The sequence below is a fragment of the Myotis nattereri genome (assembly GCF_964212035.1).
Source record: "Myotis nattereri genome assembly, chromosome: 1".
NCBI lineage: Eukaryota > Metazoa > Chordata > Mammalia > Chiroptera > Vespertilionidae > Myotis > Myotis nattereri.
In genome coordinates this window covers 94671993-94693866 of record NC_138075.1, presented here as the reverse complement: position 1 = coordinate 94693866, position 21874 = coordinate 94671993, and the positions used below count along the sequence as shown (strand labels likewise).

General features: G+C 38.2%; 1 protein-coding gene across 4 annotated transcripts in view; it reads left to right on the top strand.

The window, feature by feature from the left end:
- The window catches only part of CDC123 (cell division cycle 123), a 75170-nt gene that overhangs the window by 44474 nt on the left and 8822 nt on the right, over positions 1–21874 (top strand). For all 4 annotated transcript variants that reach the window (XM_081087415.1, XM_081087416.1, XM_081087417.1 and 1 more), the window contains 4 exons: positions 2353–2401; positions 4649–4724; positions 6069–6191; positions 9677–9705. In XM_081087415.1, coding sequence (XP_080943541.1) covers positions 2353–2401; positions 4649–4724; positions 6069–6191; positions 9677–9705 — 277 coding nt within the window. The remainder of the gene's footprint in view (positions 1–2352; positions 2402–4648; positions 4725–6068; positions 6192–9676; positions 9706–21874) is intronic.

Here is a 21874-nt window from a genome sequence, read left to right as displayed (position 1 = left end):
TTCGTAGTGTAAATCATAAATGATCACAGAAAATTCTAGCCTAATCAAACGTTCCGAGAAATTTAAAAGCTTTTTAAACTCACTTTTACTTGTGAATTACTTAAGATATCTTTAAAGGTATTTTTGTGTTATTTGTGTATTGTATTTATAAAAATGTCTCTTGACCGCATATTTTACTCACTCTGGAATTGTTGGTTTTCCCGAGGATTCAGTCTTCTGCCTGAAGTGATCATTGCTGCTTTCTGGACTTCAGCTCTTGTACCCATGTGATGATTACTCCCAGATAACTATCTTCAGCTCCTCCTTCTTTTGACTTTCCAGTTGCTTACTGGACATTTCTGTGTGTTTCTTCCAGGATGTTTCTAACTCTACACACGCAAACAAAATTATCCTCCATATTTTCCTCACCTCACTTCTGCTTTTTCTTGTCCTAGTGAATGGCATTCTCATAACCATCCAGCTATTCATCAGAGCCAGACACCCAGAGTCATCCAGGCCTCTTTTTCCCTCATCCCTCACTTCAGTTAGTCAAGAAGTAGCATTGACGCTGCCTCTGAAATGCCTTTATGTAGTGCTTCTCTCTCTTTCCACTCCCGCTGCCTTAATTAAACTCTCCCCAGGACTATTTAAACAAGCTTCCACCTGGTCTTTTCTGCCTTCTGGTTTGCCATCCTTTCCCCAGGCTACCTAGTACCATTGCCATAGTGATATTCCTAAAGCTTAAATGGAATGATCTTTGTCACATGTTTAGAAACTTCTTCTAGCTCCCCATCCTATATAACAAAAGGGTAAGATGCAAATTGACTGAATGGTGGAACAACCGGTCATTATGACGCGCACTGACCACCAAGGGGCAGATGCTCAACGCAGGAGCTGCCCCCTGGTGGTCAGTGCGCTCCCATAGGGGGAGCACCACTCAGCCAGAAGCCAGGGGAGCACAGTGGTGGTGGCAGGAGCCTCTCCCACCTCTCAGGCAGTGCTAAGGAGCAGCGAGCCGAGCTGTGAGGAGGGAGGGCTCCCGGACTGCAAGAGGGATCCCAGACTGCGAGAGGGCGCAGGCCGAGCTGAGGGACTCCCCCGAGTGCATGAATTTTCATGCACCAGGCCTCTAGTTTCTGTATAAGAAAGTACAACTTTTCTCAGTAGACAAACAAGACCCATCATTCCTTGTCCAAAATTTCTCCCCAACCTCATCTTTTGGCAGTTCTCCCCTTGCCTTCTACACTCCATCAGTACTGACCTTCAGTAGTTCTATGATACTGTGTGACCCTTCTCACTTCCCTCTCTGACTAAACACCACTTCCCTTTGCTTTCAATGCAGGCTCTTCTCTTCCTGTTGAATGAAGTCTTCTTGACTGTCTCTTCCCCTCCCCTGTCACAAGAGCCAATCTCTTTTTTCTTTGTGCTATTAGAGCAGTGGTTCTCAACCTGTGGGTCACGAATCCCTTTGGGGGTCGAACAACCCTTTCACAGGGGTTGCCTAAGACCATCGGAAAACACATACATAATTACATATTGTTTTGTGATTAATCACTATGCTTTAATTATGTTCAATTTGTAACAATGAAATTGGGGGTCACCACAACATGAGGATCTGTATTAAAGGGTCGCGGCATTAGGAAGGTTGAGAACTACTGTGTTAGAGTATTTTTATTTTTGTTCTCAGTGTTTTTAAATCCTTCCTCCACCTGTTAGTCTTTCCCTACCAGACTAACCTCCAGGTCAAGAGACTGTTAACCTTTTTAGCATTCCCAGGGCCTAGTGAGGCTTTGGCATAGGTAAACATTTAATAAACAATATGAAAAATTGTTCATTAAAACAAGGATTAGAGGAGGAAGCAATATACTTAACAGAGGAATGACTAGTTCTATCAACTATTTTTTAAGTGGCATTTGGGAGAAAGTTTAGGTTAACTCTGTGTGACTTTAGATGGCAGAGTTGATGTCCATAGAGACTTCTGCATCATTCCTAAAGAACCCAGTGAGAATTGCAAACCAGCAGTGCCATCCTGCCTTCATTTGGAATCCTGCAGTTGACACAATTTAGGTTATAGTCCTGGCTTGGTTGCCAATTTGGTCTTTACTGGGTCTTATTTTCTTCGTTTGTTTTTGACAAAAAAATGAAGATTATACCGTAGTAGCTCATCTAGTGGTTTTGAGGACTAAAGAAACAATATTTCAGGGAGTTAGACCTGACATCAAGTAGTGCTTAATACATGTTCATTGAATTCAAATTATTCTTCTGTTCCTGGATACTTTTAGTAAAACCTAATCTCACATTAAATATAAGTTATGTGTGTGCATAAACTGACAATATTAAAAGAGATTCAATTACATTTTTTCCCCCTCAAAGATTTATCCATTGTACTGATGATTCCCCAGATCCTTGTATGGAATACGAGGTAAGAAACTTTTTAAAAATCTGAATGAAGTTGATAAACCTACATGAAGAAGTATTGAGAACTGCTGTTCTTTGGATTAATTTCTTTAGGAACCTAGGGTCATTGAATTTTTAAATGTATTAAATATACATATAAAAATATATGTTCTCTTTCTATAGAGTGTATGTAGACAAATATTGTCTCTCAGTATGCACAGGGAATTGGTTCCAGGACTCCTGAGGATGCAAAAACCTAGTTTGAAAAGCCTAAAAAAAAATATTCTTAGAGTAATTAAAATGAAAAAAGTTGTAAGCAGAATCCTATGTATTATGTGCTCTTGTCTGCATGTATCTAAAAAGATTTATGCATACACTATATACTCACATATTCCTAGAATACTTCTGAGAGATATATGAGAAATTGACAACTCTGCTGGCCTCTGAGGAGGACAAAGGGCTTAGATGGGGAAGATTCACCTTTTTGTATATTTTTAGTCAACCACAAATGTAGTAGTACCTGTCCAAAACATTATTTCAATAACGCTATGCAAATTTTCCAAAAATTTAATATTAGTATGCAACAATTGCTTATTACCTTTTTTGCTTAAATAAAGTTACCAGGGCTATAAAAGAATATATGCCAGCATAAGCTTTTAATGGATAAGAACAGTGTAACATTTTAGTTTGGGGTTCTTTATTTAATAATTAGGTTCTTTTAAAATAATTGACACATTTAAAGCTTAACCTAGAATATACAATGATGAAATTTTAAATCAGTGCATTTCAGCCCTAGCCAATTTGGCTGGGTGGATAGAGCATTGGCCTATGGACTGAAGGTCTCAGGTTTGATTCCTGGCCCTGACCCAATCCATGTTTCTCTCTCACTTCAATATTTTTTTCTCTCTCTCTCTTTCTCCCTTCCAAAAATCAATAGAAAAATATCCTCGGGTGAGGATTAAAAAACAAAGAAAGAAACCAGTGTATTTAAAATTTCTAAGTCATATTTTAACCATATAGTTTTTTAAGAAAAGCAAGTTATAAAAAATATAAAACTACAAGGAAACATGAAACTGTTACCTAGATATGTCCTCAGTATTAGCATTTGAGGGTGTGTGTGTGTGTGTGTGTGTGTGTGTGTGCGCGCATACACACTTCATAAAGCCATTTGCATATTGTTTCCCCCCCACACTTATAGCATAGTGTGGGCACTTTCTTAGTTCATTAAATATTTTTTTTATCATGATTTTTAGTGGCTACTTATTTTACATATTTACTCTTTTATTTGACAAATATTTCCTAAGCATCTGCCATGTATTACATACTTGTGCTGGAACACAGAAATGAATTAATTTCTTGCCCTTAAGGAACTTACTGTTTAGTAGGGATGAAATACTTATATCAAATTATCATATAACAACATGGTCTATATGCTTGCTAAAGAATGTCATGCACAGTTAACTTTGGGAAGAACAGGATGTGGGGAGGGAGAATCCTGAGTCCACTGGGGGATTTGGAATGGCATGGAAAGTAATTCAAGTTCTGTCTCACAGGTTTTAGAGGGAAAAGAGCAGTATGATAGGATAAGGGAGGCTGGAGACACTAACCATTTATTACAGTTAATGTTCTCCAAAGAACATTTTAAAACAGACTCAAAGCATACATTTGTCAACTGTTCTACTTATAAAATTGTAGCAATTCAATAATGTATAAGTAGTATACTAAGTAATAATTACAGTATTAAGACCCATATATGACTTGGGTCACTGATAGAATTGTTGTGTTTTTTTTTAAATAATGCCAACATCATGGAAGGGCTATAGTGATTCTTTGTGTAATAAGCCATAATTATAATTTTAGCAGAGTACGTGTTACGGAATGATGTTTAAGATAGATAATTTGAAATTATTGTATTTTTTTTTATATTCTTAAAGGAGAGAAGAACATAGGAATTACAGGGCCACTTATGCCACAGCAGTGATAAAACTTGACTTCAGTTTATTTAGAATAATATCAGTTATATCGGACCTCTCAAAACAATAAATGACAAAAATGCATTTTGTCATAAAGAGTTTAACACAATCTCCTGCTTATTAGACTAATAGATCACAACTCTGTTCCCTGTATCTCACATTAAATGTTTTCTGATACCTCCTTTTAAAAAAAATTTAATAATGGCAAGTGTTAAGACAGTCTGGATATAAATTTGTCTATTAGACTAATAAACATCCCTTGTTATATAGTTGTGTTACCTTTTTTCCTTTTTCTACAGCTTGTTCTTCGAAAATGGTGTGAATTAATTCCTGGAGCTGAGTTCCGATGTTTTGTCAAGGAAAACAAGCTTATTGGTAAGTTATTTTACCCTTGAAAGTAATTGTTTAAAAAATACAAGCTTTTGATGGAAGGAAATTTCTAGTAATTAGGATAGGGGTGGCAATCAGTTTTTATCTCAGACTCTTCCTCTAACCAGTCGAACTGACTTTGAAATGCTGAGGCCATATTCAGTTTCCACAGAACATAGTATTGTCAGTTCACCATGTCTGGATTCTGGGTTGAAAGTGAGGGTCCTTATTCCTCCCAATTTAGGATATGTCTAATGTTACCTGCTGTCTCTTTGGGACTGTACTAAGTATTACTAGCTATACACTGCTTATTTCAAGCATCATAAAAAGTCAAGTTATTTTCTATTATTGGAACACTGTTTATTATTCTAGCAAGAGAAAATATGTGGACAAGTAAGTGTGTTATTTTAAAAGCCATCCATTTTCTTTCAGGTTATTTTGTTTGCTATGATTAAATTAAATATGGAAGATAATTTGCTCTCTCTCTTTTTTTTGTCTGCATGTTTTTCATGAACTAAAATTTATCTTCAACCAAGAAAAGTGTAATTTGAACAAAATCAAATCAATATTACTTATTTATTGAAAATGATGTTGGCATATATTAGCTTACTTAAAAGAAACTTGATGTGTTGGAATTTATCATAATATTAGGTATTCCTGAAAAAGCTGCACTTTAAGTACAGCTAAAGAAGGGAGCATATTGGCATATGATTAAGAAGTTGGGTGGAAGCCCTCCTTTTAGAACACAGAGCTTTTTTCCTAGGCATAGAGCAAACTGAGGGAGTTCTTCCAATAGTCTCTTTAGTTTATTTAGAATAATATCAACAAATCACTCTGAGGAAAGGAATGTTTGCTTTTCCATGCCTTGAAACATCAGGGTTGTGAAGGCAGGATAGCATGCATGAACAAGAAAGGTAGACTGCTTCTATGAAGTACAATATAAATATTAGAGACATATAGTGAGGAATATTTTACATTTTCCCAAAGAAAGTGCAAAAGAATAGCAATTTATAGAGCGTTTACTGGAAAAATCAAAGAAAAGCAATTGACTATGTTTGCAGGGTAAAAATTGGTTCTTTCATTTTTTTATATAATAGGCATATTTATGGCATTGAATTTTTCCATTATATTAAATAAAAATAACTACTATTTCTAAAGTAAGAATGCATGGCAGTATGGAACTATAGGATCCATATAAGCCTTTATAGCTGGTATTTCTATCATTCAATTAGTATTCTTCTAATTGGTCTTTTGATCTACTTTAATGGTTCTGTCAAGAAGAGTTTAAATCATATTTTGGTGTTTTCTGTGTATTATGTATTAATGGAATATAAAATATTTTCTTGCCAGCTATTTCTCAAAGGGATTACACACAATACTATGATCATATTTCTAAACAAAAGGAGGAGATTTGCAGATGCATACAAGACTTCTTCAAGAAACATATACAGTATAAATTCTTAGATGAAGACTGTGAGTATTTTTTAATGACTCATTGAAATGAAATGAAATGCATAATGTTAAAGAACCTTATCTCACAGTGGCACTTATTTTAAAACTAGAGGCCTGGTGCACGGAAGTTGTGAACTGGAGGCGAGGGTCTCTCAGCCTGACTTGCACCTTCTCGCAGTCCGGGATCCCTTGGGGGATGTCCGGCAGTCATACATCCCTCTCGCAGTCCAGGACCCCTCGCTCCTTACCGCCCGCCTGCTCGCTGCTCCTTACCACTCGACTCACTGCTCCTTAGTGCTGCCACAGAGGTGGGAGAGGCTCCTGCCACCACCACTGCGCTTGCCAGCTGTGAGCCTGGCTTCTGGCTGAGTGGCGCTCAGCCAGTGGGAGCGCACTGACCACCAGGGGACAGCTCCTGCATTGAGCATCTGCCCCCTGGTGGTCAGTGCGCATCATAGTGACCGGTCATTCTGGTTGTTCTGCCATAAGGGTCACTTAGGCTTTTATTATATACACTGAGTGGCCAGATTATTATGACCACCTGACGTTTGTAGGCAAATTAGCTATAATTTCGCACTGAAGTTGTTACAGGGCCAGACCATTATAAATAGGGAAACAGGTTGTTTACCACGACAGTAGAAGTGATTTTTTTCTGAAGATATGGGTAAACAACGTGATTTAACAGCCTTTGAACGTGGGATATATTTGAATGTGAGTGGCCAGATTATTATGACTACCTGACGTTTGTAGGCAAATTAGACGTACACTGCATTGTATGGGATATGGAAGCCGAAGACCTGTTCGAACACCTTTGCTGTCTGCAGTTACCAAGATAAAACGTCCCCAATTCGCATAGGAACACAAGGATTGGACAGTCGAGCATTGGAAAAAAGTCCTGTGGTCTGATGAGTCACGTTTCCAGTTGCATCATGCAGATGGCAGAATGAGAATTTGGCGGAAACAGCATGAAAGCATGCACCCCACATGCATGGGTACAACCCTTCAAGCTGGTGGGGCATTGTTATGGTTTGGGGCATGTTTTCCTGGCATGATTTGGGCCCTTTAATTCGTGTGGAACAACATCTGAATAGCACAGCATACCTAAGTATTGTTACTTATCAAGTTCCTCTTATCATGTTGATGGCGTATCCCAATGGAGATGGCTTCTTCCAACAAGACAGTGCACCATGCCACGGTGCTCGTATTGTGCAGGAGTGGTTTCAAGAACATGAGGGAGACTTTACCTTGCTTAGGTGGCCCCCACAATCACCAGATCTCAATCCAATTGAGCATTTGTGGGACGAAGTTAAAAGAGCCATCAGGCAGCTGGTTCCTCAACCATCAAATTTCATAGAACTGGACATTGCTATTCAACAGGCATGGTGTCAGATTCCCCGCATCACCTTTCAACATCTCGTGGAGTCAGTGCCAAGAAGAATCCCCACAGTATTGAAGGCAAAAGGTGGCCCAACGAAGTACTGATGGGGTGGCCATAATAATCTGGCCACTCACGTTCAAATATATCCCACGTTCAAAGACTGTTAAATCACATTGTTTACCCATATCTTCAGAAAAAAATCACTTCTACTGTCATGGTAAACAACCTTCTTCCCTATTTATAATGGTCTGGCCCTCTAGCAACTTCAGCGTGAAATTACAGCTAATTTACCTACAAACGTCAGGTGGTCATAATAATCTGGCCACTCAGTGTAGATAGGATTTGAAGCACTATTTTAAGTGTTTTGCTATATTATTATTTGGTATTGCTGATGGTTGCATGTTAATTTTACCTTATTTGATCGGAGTCCCTTTTTTTTTCTTTTTTTGATTAGTCCTCACCAGAGGATATTTTTCCATCGATTTTTTTTTCCCTATGTGCCAATTTGTATCCATTGATTTTTAGAGAGAGTGAAAGGGAGGATGAGAGACACAGATCAATGTGAGAGAGATACATCGATTGGTCGCCTCTTGCACATGCCCAGACCAGGGCTGGGGATGGAGCCTGCAACCGAGGTATGTGCCCTTGACCAGAATTGAACCTGAGACTGTCAATCTGCTGGCTGACGCGCTATCTACTGAGCCAAACTGGCTAGGGCTGATCAGAGTCACTTTTTAATACTAAGAGTTTTTTGTCATGCCATTTTAGATATTTCATTATACATTTCAAAGGATCTATCTACAGATGATGTAATGCTTCTGTTATTAGGACTAAATTAGCTAGATCACTGATCTACCTTCTTAGATTATTATTTTTTTAAATGATCAGATGGCATCAGCTATATAGTAAACTTTTGTGAGTTGGCTTTAAGAATTGAAAGTATATTGATATGAGAGAAAGTTTTTATGCATCTTAAAATTATACCTACTATGATGTATCTTTTTTTCTACTTGCCAAGCCTGGTTCTATGGCAGATTTGATTTAAAAAGAAAATTAAGCATAGCTAGATTTTATGCTTCCATACTACAAAGTTTACTCATTTCATTCCCCATCCCATTGATTGGTGCTGCTTTTATTGGTACATAGGACCTATTTATTAGGGTGAGCTGGTTGAGATGATGTTGGTGTTTGGTTTGAATTTTTAAATATAATGGATCATAAACCCTAGCCAATTTAGCTCAGTGGATAGAGCATTGGACTAAAGGGTCCTAGGTTCAATTCCGGTCAAGGGCACATGCCCAGGTTGAGGGCTCAATCTCCAGTAGGGGGCATGCAGGAGGCAGCCTATCAATGATTCTCTGTCATCATTCATGTTTCTATCTCTTTCTCCCTCTCCCTTCCTCTCTGAAATCAATAAAAATATATTTAAAAGAACTTTTTTAAAAAATATAATGGATTATGGATGAGGGTAGAGAAAGGAAAAACAAAATTATATACAGACAGTTCTCGGGTTACGTCGGACTTGACGTATGTTGTCCGTGGTTATGTCGCCATCTCCCATTTATTTATTAAAAAAAAAGTTCCGTCATTTTGACATATGTACATATGTGCTTTATGTTTTTTATTATTTATCTACCACAAGTAAAGGTCAGGAATTGTTATCTTTCTTTTAATTTTTTTTTTTTTTACTGTTTCACTTCATTACTGCAGTGTATGTGCTCCATGTGAGTGATGTAGGTGCTTACATAGGTGGGTTCCGACTTACGGCGAAAATCATATTAAGTCGCAGCATAGGAACGGATCTTCAACGTAACCTGAGGACCTATTGTAAAGAAAACATTGCATTTCATATGTAATAACTTAATCAATAAAGAAATTTTAAAAAATTGCATTTTATGTTTGAAGTTTTGAGATTTAGAAATATGAGGTTCTCCAGGTTAATTATATTCTACTGTTGGACTAATAATAAAATGCATTTTAATTTTCAAAAGGAGGCTTAGATCAGCAGTTGCCAACTGGTGGTCCACTTACCACTGGTGGTCCATGAGGTTTGAAAGGTTGGCGACCGCTGGCTTAGATCATAAAACAAGTAGCTTGTTATTAACTTTGAGTTTTGTTTTTTTTACAGTTGTATTCGATATATATAGAGACAGTAGGGTAAGTAAACACTATATATGATTACTTTAAAACAAGGACTGATCTTATAAGTGGACTACATAGCCATTATGAATGTAAAGGGTCTACTGCTCAAAAAATACTTTCTCAAACTAAGGTGTTTGAAAATCACAGTGGTCAAGAATCTCCCCTTAAAATATACTTCACATTAGAAGACATACTATCAATAATTATGTACAACAAATTTAGGAAATTTTCAAGAATTTAAATTATTTTTATTTTTAATTACAGTTGACATACGATATTATTTTTGTTTCAGGTGTATACCCCAATGACTAGACATTCATTACATAACTTACTAAGTGATCATCCTGATGAATCTAGTACCCATCTGACACCACACATAGTTATTAGAATATTATGCTGTATTTTACATCCCAATGACTATTCTGTAACTACCAATTTGCACTTTTTAATCTTTTCTCCTTTTTCACCCATCCCTTCAGTTATCTTCCCATCTGGCAAAAATCAAAATGTTCTCTGTATCTATGAGTCTGTTTCTGTTCTGCTTCTTCATTTATTTCATTTTTATAGATTCATTTGTTGATAGATATGTATTTATTGCCAATGTATTGTTCATATTTTTTATCTTTTCCTTAAAGAAGACTCTTTAACATTTCATGTAATACTGGTTTAGCAGTGATGAACTCCTTCAGCTTTTTCTTTTCTGGGAAGCTCTTTATATGTCCTTCAATTCTAAATGATAGGTTTGCTAGGTAGAGTAATGTTGGTTGTAGATTCATGCTTTTCATCATTTTGAATATTTTTTGCCAATCCCTTTTAGCCTGCAAAGTTTCTTTTGAGAAATTAGCTGACAGTCTTATGGGGGCTCCTTTGTAAGTAACCAGCTGCTTTTCTCTTGCTGCTTTTAAGCTTCTCTGTTTGTCTTTAACCTTTGGCATCTTAATGATGATGCATCTTGGTGTGGGTGTCTTTGGGTTCATCTTGTTTGGGATTCTTTGTTCTTCCTGGACTTGTATGCCTATTTCCTTCACATGGGTTTTTTCCAAATAGGTTTTCTATTTCTTCCTGTCTTCTCCTTCCAGCACCCCATGATGTGAATGTTGGGACACTTGAAGTTGTCCAGAGGCTCCTTACACTATCTTCATTTTTTTGGGTACTTTTTTCTTTTTGCTGTTTTGATTGGGTGTTTTTTGCTCCCTTATATTCCAAATCACTGTTTTGATTCTTGGCTTTATCTACTCTCCTGTTGATTCCCTATAAATGATTCTTTATTTCAGTTGGTGTATTCTTCATTTCTGACTGGTTCTTTTTTATGTTGTTGAGGTCCTCACTAAGTTCCTTGAGCATCCTTAGAACCAGTGTTTTGAACTCTGCATCTAGTAGATTTCTTGTCCCCATTTTGTTTAGTCTCTTTCTCTGGAGTTTTGTCCTTTTCTTTCATTTGGGACATGTTTCTTCGTCTCCTCATTTTGGCAGCCTCCCTATGTTTGTTTCTATGTATTAGACAGAATTGCTGTATCTCCTGGGCTTGGTAGAGTGGTCTAATGTAGAAGGTATCCTGTAGGGTCCAGTGGCACAGCCTCCGTGATCACCCAAGCTGGGCATTCCAGTTGTGTCCCTCCCTCCCTCCCCAGTGTGGCTGTGTATACCCTTCTGTTGTAGTTGAGCCTTGATTGCTGTTGCATATCAGTGGGAGGGATTTACCCCATGGCTGATCCATTGCAAGGACTGGCAGCAACCACAAACAACCATGGAGAATCAGCTGTGCAGTGGCAGTTCACACAGCCGGTCTTATTTCTTTAGGGCTGTGGTGCCCACTGAGTCTGCCCCCTGAATGTGTCACTGTGGAGATGGTTGGGTAGTGTTTCGATGTGGGTCTCAAGCTATCCACTGGGTGTGCTGGGGCCTCCCAGGAGGTGTGGGCGAAGGTCAGCCACACCTTTGTTCTGCCCAGGGCCACCTGGCTTGAGCTACAAAGTGATCTGCAGCTGCCTGCTACCTGTGCTGGGCTTGGAGATGCCCAGGAGAGGCTCATCTGTGAACCAAGGCGAGCTGCCACTAGTGCCAGACCTGGGACCACTTAGCTAGAGGTGTGGTGCACGTTGAGGCCAGATGTCACTTGTTTGAGAGATTTTAGGAAAGTCTGAAACATGAGCCAAGACTAGTGATTCATATGGAAAAGCCAATGGGAACAGGTTGAGTAGGCTTGCAAGTTTGGTGGGGTGGGATTTCAGGTAACTACTAGGGTGGGACAAACAGTGATAGCCACATTGATGGAGACTCATATATGGCTTCTGCTTGCCATCTCTGGGGTGGAGGTCTTATCAAAGGAACAATAGCCTCTGCCAGCACTTTTGTCTGGGAGAAAGTTGCACTGCACCCCCAGTTCTGGCCCTCATGCCAAACACTTCAGTTTTTCCCCGTATGTCCCTGGTGCCTTTTGGGCTGCTGTCCCAGCACTGGAACTCAGAGCGAGTCAGAGTAAGTCTGTGTGCAGATCCCTTAAAGGAACTTCCTGGGATTTCAGTAGCCCTCCCTCTCACTCAGCCTCAATTCCCACTGGTTTTTACAGCCAGAATTTATGGGGACTTCTCTTCCCAGGACTGGAACCCTTGACTTTGGGGCCTGGTGTGGGGCTGGGACCCCTTGCTTCCCAGGGTGGACCTCTGCAGCCAAGATATCCCTCCTGATTTTTATTTAGTGCATGTGTGTGTGGGACCATGCCGTTCCTTATGTCCGCATCTCCTAGCAGACAACATGGCTTCTTTAAATTTCTAGTTTTAGGACTTATATCCAGCTAGGTTTCAGGTGGTTCTGAGTGATGGTTTTTCTGTAGTTTAGTTGTAATTTTTATATGGTTGTGGAAGGATGCGAGTAACACGTTTACCTATGCCACCATCTTGACTGAAAGTCTCTGGATCGGTATCATTATTAATTATTATTATTATTACTATTTTATTTATTGATTTTAGTGAGAGAAAAGAAGGGGGGAGAGAGAAACATCAGTTTGTTGAACCCCCAACCTTGGCATAGATGACAATGCTCTAACCAACTGAGCTACCCAGTCATGTCTTCATTACTGTTTTTAATTAAAAACATTTTTTTATTACAGTTGACATACAACATTATGTTAGTTTTAGGTGTACAATAAAGTGATTAGACATAGTACCCATCTGACTTGGTTATTACAATATTATAGACTATATTCCTTATGGTATACTTTACATCCTTGTGACTGTTTTTATAATTAGCAACTTGCATATCTTAATCCTTTGCCCTTTTCATCCATACCCCCAACACCATCATCTGGCAGCATTCAATTTGTTCTCTGTATCTATGAGTTAGTTTTTGTTTTGTTTGTTCCTTTATTTTGTTATTTAGATTCTATATATAAATGAAATCATATGGTATTTTTCTTTCTTTATCTGACTTGTTTCACTTAACATAATACCCTTTGGGTCCATCCATGTTGTTGCAAATGGTAAGATTTCATTGTTTTTTATGGCCAAGTAATATTCCATTGTTTGTATATATATACCACATCTTCTTTATCCATTTGTTTATTGATGGACGCTTAGGTTGTTTCCATATTTTAGTTATAAATAATGCTGCAGTAAACATAGGGGTGCATACGTCTTTTCAAATTCATGTTTTGGGTTCCTTCAGATAAATACCCAGAAGTGGAATTGCTGGGTCATAAGGTAATTTCTATTTTTCATTTTTCAAGGAACCACCATACTGTGTTCCACACTGCCTTCACCAATTTATAATCCCACCAAACGTGCACTAGGATTTTCTTTTCTCCACATCCTCACCAACACTTGTTTGTTGATTTATTGATGATAGCCATTCTGACAGGTGTGAGGTGATATGTTTTTGAAGTTTTAATTTGCATTTTAGGCATTAATAACTTCACAGATAACTAAATGGCCACCTTATATCCTACTTTCCACTGTTGTCAGGAGTCTGGGTGTGCTTAACATAGTTCAGTTTGCACACTTATTTTTTTCTCAACAAAGCCTCTTTTCAAGGTAACATTTAGAAATAATCAGATATCCTCCCCCCCCCCCCACTCCCCCATGCACAATTTTTCCAGCCCTTGACTAGTGAAGACTTTCTAGAGTGGTTTTAAAGGTCTAAGCAGACCCGTAGAGGCTCCCAGCCTGTACTAGGATGAGCAGACAAAAGGCAGTCCAGGGCACATTTGACCTGTTTGCATACTTCAGTGTAGCCAGGAATTTGTCATTTGATATTTAGATAATTATTTTTAGCATTATTTGAGAGCCTGTGATATGTTAGATGCTATGCTTCTAATAAGACGCTTCCAACAAGATGATCTGCTGACCTCGAGGAGCTTAATCTCAAGACTTGAAACCCAGGGCACTGGCATGGTAACAAGCTGGATCAAGTCAATTAGGGAGTAAACTTAACCTTTTGCCCCGAATGTGCAGCCCAGAAGAGCTTTATTCTCATTTAATTCAGTATCTCAATCCATATACCCCAGTGAGGTACGTATTATTTGTTCCCATTTAATAGATACTAAAATGGAAGCAATTATATGTTAATGCAACTATGTTAATGGCATTTGAAAATTTGGAATTTACCAGTCTCTCAATGTTTCCCTGGCAAATATCCAGTTCTGCAAGTGTCTTAATTGAAGTTGGAGACATGCATAAATTATTACTGCTGTGATCTTACACAATGAAAATTATTGTATGTTTTTAAAGTGAGAAACATACCAGTATAAACACCCTGAAAGTTTTTGAGAAGAGATTTAAACTGTGATGTAAAACTAATTTGCATTTAGTCAGTATCAGCATTTGTTAGGGACTTCCTTAAATATGTAATTTTGTGACTTTTCTTATAGAAAACTAACTCTTCTTTTATGTGGTCTCATATGAAATACAGCTAAAGTGTGTGGGCTTGGCAATATTTTAAGGCGTCTGCTTTCTTACTGCGGCTGGCGAGTTGAGTCAGTGCTGATAGATTCTAATGTCGTGTATGTAAAGCGATGGTCTGGGATGAGGCCTGGGAACATGTATTGTAAGATGCTCCTTAAGTGATGCTAATGCACCACTAGAATTCAGAGTAATTGCCCTTAGATACTTGAAAAATTATTCCAGTTCCCTTATATTACTGTTCTGGTACTATGTCTGGTCTTGAGTCTTTAATACTGTTGAAATTGGCTTTGCAACTTGGTCACTTTTTTATAGCTATTCTATGAATGATTGAAAAAGAAAGCACAATTTCTAATGTGTCAGGTTTCTGCAGCTGTTTGTTCGATTAAGCTTAATAATGTTGTTAAAATCTTTTATATCTCATGAATGAAATGATGCCTGACAATACCTTCAAAATAATACAGATTTTGGGATATAGATGAAAGATCAGCCATGGGGATCAACAAGATGACTGGAAACTGAGTGTTAGATACATTGGGTTCTTTATACTATTTTTTCTACCTTTGTAGATGTTTAACCTTTTACATACAGAAATCTTTTTTAAAACTTTAAAAAAATCTTTCTTCATTTTTTTCTCTATTTAATCTATCAGTTACTGAACAGGGTTATGTTAACATCTCCTCTTTCTAATTCTGTTAGCTTTTGTGTTACAGACTTTGATGTCATATTCTTCCACAAATGCTAGTTCACAGTGGCTTTGTTTCCCCAGTGAATTCTCAACGTCAGGCAGTGATTCTATCCCTAAGAATGCTTTTGTGCTTTTGGCATTAAAGTATGTTTCGCTCTGATATTGATTGTGTTATTACGGTTTTCTTTTGGTCTTGGAATTTATCTTTCTCAGTCCTTTTTTTAAATAGCTGTTAAGTTTTAGGTGTGTGCACATGTCCTATAAGTAGTATATTGCCGGTTTTGTGTTTTTAATCATTGATAATTTCTGGTTTTAACTGGTAAGTGTTGTTTGCATTTATTATATTGAATATTTGAATGTTTTCCACCATCTGATCTTGAATTTCGGTTTACTTTGCTTTCCTATGCCTTTTTTCTTTTAATGTATATTACTGGTTTTTCTTTATTCTTCCTCCTCACCCTCCCTTCTCCCGCTGTACCCCCACCCCCAGCCAATAATTTTGAAGTTTAGTTTTTTATTTCTGTTAATTTTGGTAGAAATTAACCACTAAATCTTAATATGGATATTTAGTAAGCTCTGAAGTTAATTTTATATCCTGTTGTTCTTGTGATACAAGGACTTTTGTACACTAATTCCCAGCATCCGCTTTTGTCTTGTGATGTCTGATTTTTATTTTTTAATTTATTTTTCAAGTATATTTTTATTGATTTCAGAGAGGAAGGAAGAGATTAATGATGAGAGAGAATCGTTGATCGGCTGCCTCCTGCATGCCCCATACTGGGGACTGAACCCACAACTCGGGCGTGTGCCCTGACCAGGCATTGAACCGTGACCTCCTGGTTCATAGGTTGACACTCAACCACTGAGCCATACCGCCTGGGCATGGTGTCTGATATTTAGTTCCACTTTGTGTTTATCCCCCTAACTTAGTCATGATTGTTGCTGTTCCGTTTCTTTGCACCACTGCTTCTTGCCTCTCTCTGCTTTCTGGATCCAGCTCTTCCTAGTAGTATGTTCTTTTGTAATAAATTCCCTCAGCCTTTGGCTTGGCTGGAAAAGGCTTTGTTTACCTTCATGCATGATGGCAGGCTTAGCTGGGCATAGAATTTTTCAGTTGACCAGTTTGGTGGCCTCAGCACTTTGAAGACACTGTTCCATTATTCTTTGGCTTCTTTTCTTTTTTGGGGTCATGCTTTCTAGGTCTAAGAATTCACTTCCTTTGTTAATTGTGGAGAATGTTCAGCTGTCTTTTCAAGTATTGTCTCTTCCTTTTCTATTTTTGGTCTTTGGAACTTTATTTACAGTTAGTTGTGTTAGAGCTTCTCACTTTTTTATTTTATTTTATTGATTTTTTTACAGAGAGGAAGAGAGAGGGATAGAGAGTTAGAAACATCAATCAGCTGCCTCCTGCACACCTCCTACTGGGGATGTGCTTGCAGCCAAGGTACATGCCCTTGACCGGAATTGAACCTGGGACCCTTCAATCTACAGGCCGACACTCTATCCACTGAGCCAAACTGGTTAGGGCCAGAGCTTCTCACTTTATCTTCATGTCCCTTGACTTCTCATTTTCTACCTTTTTGTCTCTCTGTACTGTGTTTTGTATTTTCTCAGATAGACTAGTTTACTAGTTCACTTTCGGCTTTGTCTGATCTGATATATTTAACCTATTCACTAGGTTTTAAATTCTATCAGCTATTTTTTTCATTTCTATAGGTTCTATTTGGTTACTTTTAAAATCTGCTTATTTATTCACTAGAGGCCCAGTGCACAAAATTCTTGCACTGTAGGGGAGGGATGCCTCAGCCCAGCCTGCACCCTCTTGCAGTCTGGGAACCCTCGGGGGATGTCCGACTGACGGCGTAGGTCCCCTCCCTGCCTCGTACTCACCAGCCATGAGTCTGGTTTCTGGCTGAGAGGTGCTCCCCCTGTGGGAGTGCACTGAACACCAGGGGGCAGCTCCTGCTTTGAACGTCTGCTCCCTGGTGGTAAGTGTACATCATGGCAGCCAGTTGGTTGATTTGCATATTAGCCTTCTATTATATAGGACAGTATCTTGTGTTTTAGGGTTTTGGTTTCTATTATATTTTAAATCATTCAAAACTGCTGATCTTTTTTCCTTAGATTTTTTTTTTATATAGTTCACATAGAGTTGAATTTACCCTTTTTGTGTATAGTTCTATGAGTTTAAAAAACACATCTGGTTGTGTAATCAGTACTACATTGATGATGTAGAACTGCCTCACTCCCAAAATTTCCTCATGAACCTCCCTGAACCCTAGCCCTTGGAAAACACTGCTCTGTAAACCTACTGAGTTATTTTTAAGTTTTTAATTTATAATACATTCACACTGCTTAAAAAAAAAAATCAGTGTGAAAATATACCCTTGACCCTCTGCTCTCCTGCAAGTTCACTTTTATTCATTTCTTTTATATCCTTCCAGTATTTCTTGATGCCAAAAAAAGGTAATGTACTTATTTTTTCATTTTTCTTGTATAGAGTTAGCATATGATATACAGTTTGCACCTTGCTTTTTAAACATTTTTTAAAAACAATGTATCTTTGAGAGCTTTCCAATTTATTACTGTGGCACAGTATTTTGTGCTGTGGATACACCATCTAGTTTGTTTAGCTACTTCACTATAGATGAACACATAAGTTGTTTCTAGACTTTTGCAAATTGTGCTGTGATGAACATCCGATATATATTTTGTTTTATACATCTGCAAGTATATCTACAGGGTAAATTCCCAGAAATGGGATTGCAAGCTCAAAAGGTTAAATGTATTTTAATTTTGATTACCCTTTGTACTACTGGTAGAAGCTACACCAAGTAATTCCACTGGAAATGTACCTGGATATTTCCTTAAAGCTTGCCCATAGAGTTATGTGCTCAAACTTTCTAGGGTTTTTTGTTATTTTTTTGATAGATGAAAAGTGGTGTTTCAGTATAGTTTCAATTTCTTTTTTTTTTTTTCTTATTATGCATTAGGATGCATTTAATCTTTTGTAAGGGTCAAGTCTATGTGTTTGCCATTTTTTTAAAAAAAATATATTTTATTGATTTTTTACAGAGAGGAAAGGAGGGATAGAGAGTTAGAAACATCGATGGGAGAGAAACATCAATCAGCTGCCTCCTGCACACTCCCCTACTGGGGATGTCCCTGCAACCAAGGTACATGCCCTTGACTTGAATCAAACCCGGGACCTTTCAGTCCGCAGGCCGACGCTCTATCCACTGAGCCAAACTGGTTAGGGCTACCATTTTTTTATTGCCTTATTTATTACCCTTTAAAATATAGGAATGGGATTATCCCATTTTATTAGTCTTTTACTATGAAGATAAAATGTTATTTATTTTATGACTTCTGAATTTGAGTCATAATTTTAAAAAAATACCTCTCCATTTATATTCTAGTTTTTATAACTTATTGCTTCTACATATAAATCTTTGATCTATTTTGCATTTGCCCTGGTATGTGATATGGATCTAACTTTGTCTTTTTCTAGATTTTTACCCAGTTGTCCTAACACTAATATCTTTATTTTATATTGTGTTTTAGGTTGATGATGATTTTCCTCAGTTCTTGGGGCTTTAACCTTTGGTTGCTCCATTTGCATATTCTCATTCATATTGATTATTTATTTTGGGTTTTGTAAACCAGTCTATTTATTTTACCGTGGGTTCATCTTCAGTGAGCTTGTTTTTTTTGTTGTTGTTTGTTTGTTTAGTTTTTAATCTGTGAGAACCTCAAGGATTCTAAGTTTCAAGTATTTCATTTGCTTCTTCCATGTTCCCCAGACCCCAGTCAGAGACAGGCAGGCTTCTTTGTTTCCTTTTCCAGTCATTAGGAGTTTTATCTTAAACTCCCTTACTGACTGCGGCAGTCCTCCGGAGGTCACGTCTTGGCTCTGATTCCCTTCTCGTGGCTCGTCTCCTGTTGCTGTGTGCATGGTAAACCCTGCCTTGCGCTTCCGGGTAGGAAGCTCGCCCAAGGGTTCCCACTGCAAATGTCTGTATGCTTACTTCTTTTTTTAGGTTCCTCCTCATTTCTGGCGCCAGGGATCCCCTTTCTTTCTTGTAATCTCATTTTACATTTAAAGGGATTATTTTAACCAGAATTTCATCCGATTTAGAACTAGAGACTTTTGAAGTTCCATAATTTTCTGGGACCCCCGTGTATTTTACACTCTAGGAAATAACCTGTGTTCAGAGTGGGCTGTCTTTTCGTGGCCTTCACACATGTTAGTTTTTGTTATTGTTGTTGTTTCTCCCTGAAATGGTCTGCTTTCCTCCCACCATCCATCCTCCTCCCAAATCATCATCACCATCATCTTCAAATTCCAAATTACTGAGGGGAGCTTTTCCAGCCTTTACCATGCAGATTAGGTAGGTTCTCCTTATATTCTACTAGTCTCATAATACTCAAAATATATCAATTTTGTTCTTATCTCTGTTGGGTTATTCCCCCCTGTGTACTGTGATTGCAGGATGGTTTTTATTTCTCTTTTTTGGGGTGTGTGTGTGTGTGTGTGTGTGTGTGTGTGTGTGTTTATCCCCTGGTATGGACTGAGCTCTCTGAAGGAATAGATTCTGTGTTATTAGTCTTTATGCACCAGTGCTTGGCACAGTGTCTTTCTAGTGCACAGGGATTTATTTGGGCTGTGGGGCTGGTCAGCTGGTAGATTTCAGGAAGGGCCAATCTTATCTCAAGGATTGCCTAAAAATAGAATTTCTCAGGATGTCTCCTGCCTGAGCTATCACATGAAAACCATGTTCTAGCTATAAGATCCTCATTTTGATAGTTTTATACCTGATTACAGCTGGGTTTATTTTTCTTTGAATTAGAGAATGTCTTCTGAACTATAGAACAAACTGCCCATTACTAGTTCTAAAAGTAGTGATCTGTGTTTTAAGTTTGTTTTGTTCATTGTTTGTGTGTGTGTGTGTGTGTTTACAGTATGCCATATTTTTAGTTTATAGAACATAATATTCCTATTATAACAGGCCCAATAGTGTTTTCTTTTTATAAATGAGATGGTTTTACTGGTTATAAAATTCAAGTAGAAAGGGTTTAAAGGTTAGAAAATACCCATTTTGTTAAAATAACACATAGCATGCCAAAGACATCTTTGTAATTGCTCCAAAAGCAAAACTGACATTATACCAAGAAGTTAATGGCTGACGTTATTTCACATAGTCAAAGACTGTGCAAGTGGGTGCCGAACTGCCGTGCGGAAGCAACTCAAGTGGCCTGAAAGAGTTGTAGGTTTTCTCCTGGGATTATATAAAATAAGAAACCCAGTGGTGTGTGGTGCAATTTCTTGTAATGGTTCTTTGCCACTTACCAGATGTTTCTGCTGTTGGGAGCAAGTCCTAATTAGATATTTCTTAACTTTTTTCTTTAACTGAGATGAGAAAGAGTGCTAGATATTGGTAATGGTGGCTCGGCAACCTAGTTCTTTAGGCATTTGTAATTTTACACACTCATGTCTGACCAAGACATGATAACTACACATTCACAGGAAAACCTAATTACCAACAAAAAAACGATGCAATGATATGAATGTTTTGCGAAATATCAAGAGGATCAAAGATAACATTTTGAAGGAAACGGGTACTTACTAAATGTCACCTGTATCTCTGGGGGTATCTGTTGGCTTCAGTCTCTTGGCAGGACTTCAGGTCCCCAGTGCTGTAATGTCAGCGCCCTGCCCTTTATCCTGAGGTGCCCCTGACTCTCACTGAACTCAGTCTGACCAGCTCAGGAGGATCCTTTCTCTGAGCCGGGAGCTGTCATATAGCCCACCTCTACTCTCAGAGTAGAAGTTAGACATTTATTTTTTTTTAATTAAATCTTTATTGTTCAGATTATTACAGTTGTTCCTCTCCCCCCCCCCCATAGCTCCCCTCCACCGGGTTCCCGCCCCACCCTCTGCCCTTACCCTCCCCCACACTGTCCTCATCCATAGTTGTACAATTTTTGTCCAGTCTTTTCCTGCACCTCCCACATCCCTTCCCCTCCCCCCGAGAATAGTCAGTCCACTCCCTTTCTATGCCCCTGATTCTATTATATTCACCAGTTTATTCTGTTCATTAGATTATTTATTCACTTGATTTTTAGATTCACTTGTTGATAGATGTGTATTTGTTGTTCATAATTTGTATCTTTACCTTTTTCTTCCTCTTCCTCTTCTTAAAGGATACCTTTCAGCATTTCATATAATCCTGGTTTGGTGGTGATGAACTCCTTTAGCTTTTCCTTATCTGTGAAGCTCTTTATCTGACCTTCAATTCTGAATGATAGCTTTGCTGGATAAAGTAATCTTGGTTGTAGGTTCTTGGCATTCATCACTTTGAATATTTCTTGCCAGTCCCTTCTGGCCTGCATAGTTTCTGTTGAGAAATCAGCTGACAGTCGTATGGGTGCTCCCTTGTAGGTATCTGACTGTTTTTCTCTTGCTGCTTTTAAGATTCTCTCTTTGTCTTTTGCTCTTGGCATTTTAATTATGATGTGTCTTGGTGTGGTTCTCTTTGGATTCCTTTTGTTTGGGGTTCTCTGCGCTTCCTGGACTTGTAATTCTATTTCTTTCACCATG